The sequence below is a fragment of the Chrysoperla carnea genome, chromosome 3, assembly GCF_905475395.1.
Source record: "Chrysoperla carnea chromosome 3, inChrCarn1.1, whole genome shotgun sequence".
NCBI lineage: Eukaryota > Metazoa > Arthropoda > Insecta > Neuroptera > Chrysopidae > Chrysoperla > Chrysoperla carnea.
The window spans coordinates 17,967,023-17,970,047 of record NC_058339.1 but is presented as its reverse complement, the minus strand read 5'-3'; the positions used below and the strand labels follow the sequence as shown (position 1 = coordinate 17,970,047).

At 28.1% G+C, this 3,025-nt stretch overlaps 1 protein-coding gene across 3 annotated transcripts; it reads left to right on the top strand.

The window, feature by feature from the left end:
• The first annotated feature begins 283 nt into the window (after positions 1-283).
• On the top strand, positions 284-2,777 carry LOC123296413 (mpv17-like protein). 3 transcript variants are annotated; one of them, XM_044877882.1, is made up of 3 exons: positions 284-594; positions 1,192-1,284; positions 2,101-2,777. In XM_044877882.1, exon 3 carries the CDS (start codon positions 2,216-2,218, stop codon positions 2,774-2,776), a length of 561 nt encoding a protein of 186 aa, XP_044733817.1. In that variant the 5' UTR covers positions 284-594; positions 1,192-1,284; positions 2,101-2,215; the 3' UTR covers position 2,777. The 3 variants fall into 3 exon arrangements, with proteins under 3 accessions (XP_044733817.1, XP_044733816.1, XP_044733815.1); XM_044877881.1 differs by having other exon boundaries at positions 1,041-1,284; positions 2,130-2,777; XM_044877880.1 differs by having other exon boundaries at positions 1,041-1,284.
• Positions 2,778-3,025: the final 248 nt, after the last annotated feature.

Genomic DNA, 3,025 nt, shown 5'->3' with positions numbered 1-3,025 from the left:
TAATGACTACCTTATTTTTTATAACCAATCATGTTTGTAGAGTATCATTATTCTTTGAATTTATTGTACACTGTTTTCTAACAACATTATTTGTAATGCTAAATGATATTATAATGCAACTATTATTAACGGGTGTTATTGAACCGAAGCGTACAATACAGTATTTTATTGTGGAATTAGGTTTTAGTGAACCATTAACATTTATGACATATGCATACTTAAATTATATATTTTACAATTGTCATGATGGAATCTGTATACTAGCGAAACTTATTGTGGAACAAATATTTATTAAGTCAATATTAATACCGTATCGAGTGATGTTATTGTGTTTAATGGATGGGAAACGATTAGATCGAAGTATTGATATTGTACGACGGATATATGTTCAATTATATATGAATTGTTTGATATTTTGGCCATTTGTTCAATTATTTAATTATTACTTGTTACCGCGTAATATGCAATTCTTATTCACACAATTGATGTTCTTATTATGGGATATACATTTAGCTTTAAAATTGAAAGAAGATGATATCCAAATAGAAAAGAAAGAAGTGGGAGAAGCCGGGGCAGGAAGAACTGTTTCAGAAGGTAAGATGGTATAGGTGCTCATTAAATCACCTAATTTGTCCGTCCGCCATCAGGATAACTCTAAACGAAAAGAGATATCAAGTTGAAATTTTCATATCAAGTGATAGAATAAAACCGTAAGAGATAGAATAAAAGTTACTCAACAAAAAATATTCCAAACAAAAAAGGTAATATTTTTTCGTTGAGGGTACAATTTAATTTTCTCAAAAACCTTCAAGATAGAAAACTTATCTTATTTATAAAAATAAAACTAATAATTAAACATTGACTCAGTGAATTATTTTTTTTCACTAGTTTATTTTAAATTATCATTTTCCAAATTTTTCCGGTTTTACATATTTGATTCTATTGTTTGTATTATAAAGTTTTAATTTTTAACCAAAAATTAAAAAAAATTATTCATTTTAAAATTAAAAATATGCCGAAAATGTAAAATGTAATCTCAGGATGGATTCTAAGCTTCTTGAGAAGAAACACCTTGCTTCCTATAATGTCACAGAACGGAATATTGCAATAACAATTCTTCATTGATGAAAATATAGTTCAAGAAAAGTGATAAAAAAAGTTAAGTAATTGGACGACGAAATTTACTTGTAGGATCCCGCCCTACCACTGGTGGTGGACCCTTTTTTAGATAGAAAAGTGTCTCAATTTGTTGATTACATGAAATTTTCCAAAACCATCATAAACGTAAGTTTTATACTTGATATATTAAATTTATATACATCTATATATTAAGTTCAAATGCAACAGGGAAGGCAACAGTTGCTTAATATCTGTTATAAAATCACAAGATGACACTAAATTCAGACTTCTGTTTTTGTGAATTATCACTGCTTCAATGTTAACCACAGCAAAGCTGGGAAATTTTAAAATGTAATTACCTACCACTACAATGACTTCAAATTCTTCTTAATAAATGCAAACTAAACCTATTTTATCAAACGATTTTGCTGTAACAAGCGCTGTTTGAAAATATAATAATCTACATAATGCTGAAGAATACGTTTGCCTGTGGGCATGCACTAATCTCGGAAATAAAATGGAGGTGTCCATGCGTCTGTCGGTATTTTTTTCTGTCTAACGATACGCACCCACAGTTAAGGGTACCATGAACTTCGTGCCCATAACTTTTTTTTTTGCTAATTAGAAGGACGATTCCGCTAATATTATTCAAAAAATATATATCTAGTTCAAACTATTCTTTACATCCAAGCATATTGGAAGATAGTATATTTTTGTACAATATATATACTTAATTTTAAAGGTATTTTTAAATTTTTCTAAAGTTAGTTGTTATAAAAAAAAGTACTAATCATTCAGTCCATCGTTCAATTTTTTTGACTAGATAATTTTGTAATTAAATTATTGAAAGTCTATTCGCTGCTTTAGTATCACAAAATTTATCTTAACCATGGTAACAGCTATTTAAACTCTTACTTAGTATTTATTTATATCAAAATTTCAGTATTTTATATTTTTTTATGGTTAAAATATTTTTTTAAGGTTTAGTTTCAAAAATTAATTGTATGTAGATTAAAAATCATCACGTGTAAAAAAGGAGTGAACTTCACCTGGACACAAATCATTTTGAGTTTATGCAAAAAATGATTACTTCTTCATGCCGTCACTGGGTATGGAAACTGCCATTTATGCCAGTTATTACGATGAACAAATAGATAGACCATTTCAAAATCCATACATTTATCATACAGTACGTTCAGTAACCATATCAGCATTAGCAGATTTTTTAGCACAATTAATAACCACTGATCAATATAATTCACAAAGAACATTTGAGTTTTGTATATTAGCATTTGTCTACGTGTCACCTATCATGTATGTTTGGCATAAATATTTAATTCGTCGTTTTGGAACTGAATCTAGTGCAGCTCTACTGAAAATGATTTATGATCAATTTTTATTTAAACCAGTCTCATTGGTTATGTATTTAGTAATAAAGGAATTAATACGTGGAAAATCATTTAATGAATCTGTTGAATTTATGCAAGATCGTTATTGGAGTTTATTAAAAGATGGATATATGGTTTGGCCATTATTTGTATTATTGAATTATTCTTTTGTTGCTACTCATCGTCAGGTGTTATGTAGACAAATTATGGGTTTGTTTTGGACTATGTACGTTTCATATACAACACACTTAGAAAAACAAAAAAACTAAGTTATACGATTCGAATATTTTATTTTGTGTTCATAAGTTTACGATTCATAAAAGTTGTTTTTGTAAAAATGATAAAAAAATTTCAATACATAACATTTGTCCTACAACCATTATTTTTGTCTGGTTTATTTCCGATGTGTATATTGATATTAGCAACATCGATAATAAGTTGAATTTTGGTAAGTAGTTGCTGAAGTTGAGCAAAAATTGAGAAAGCTTCAAAAATGACCAACCTATTTAGTGCCTCGA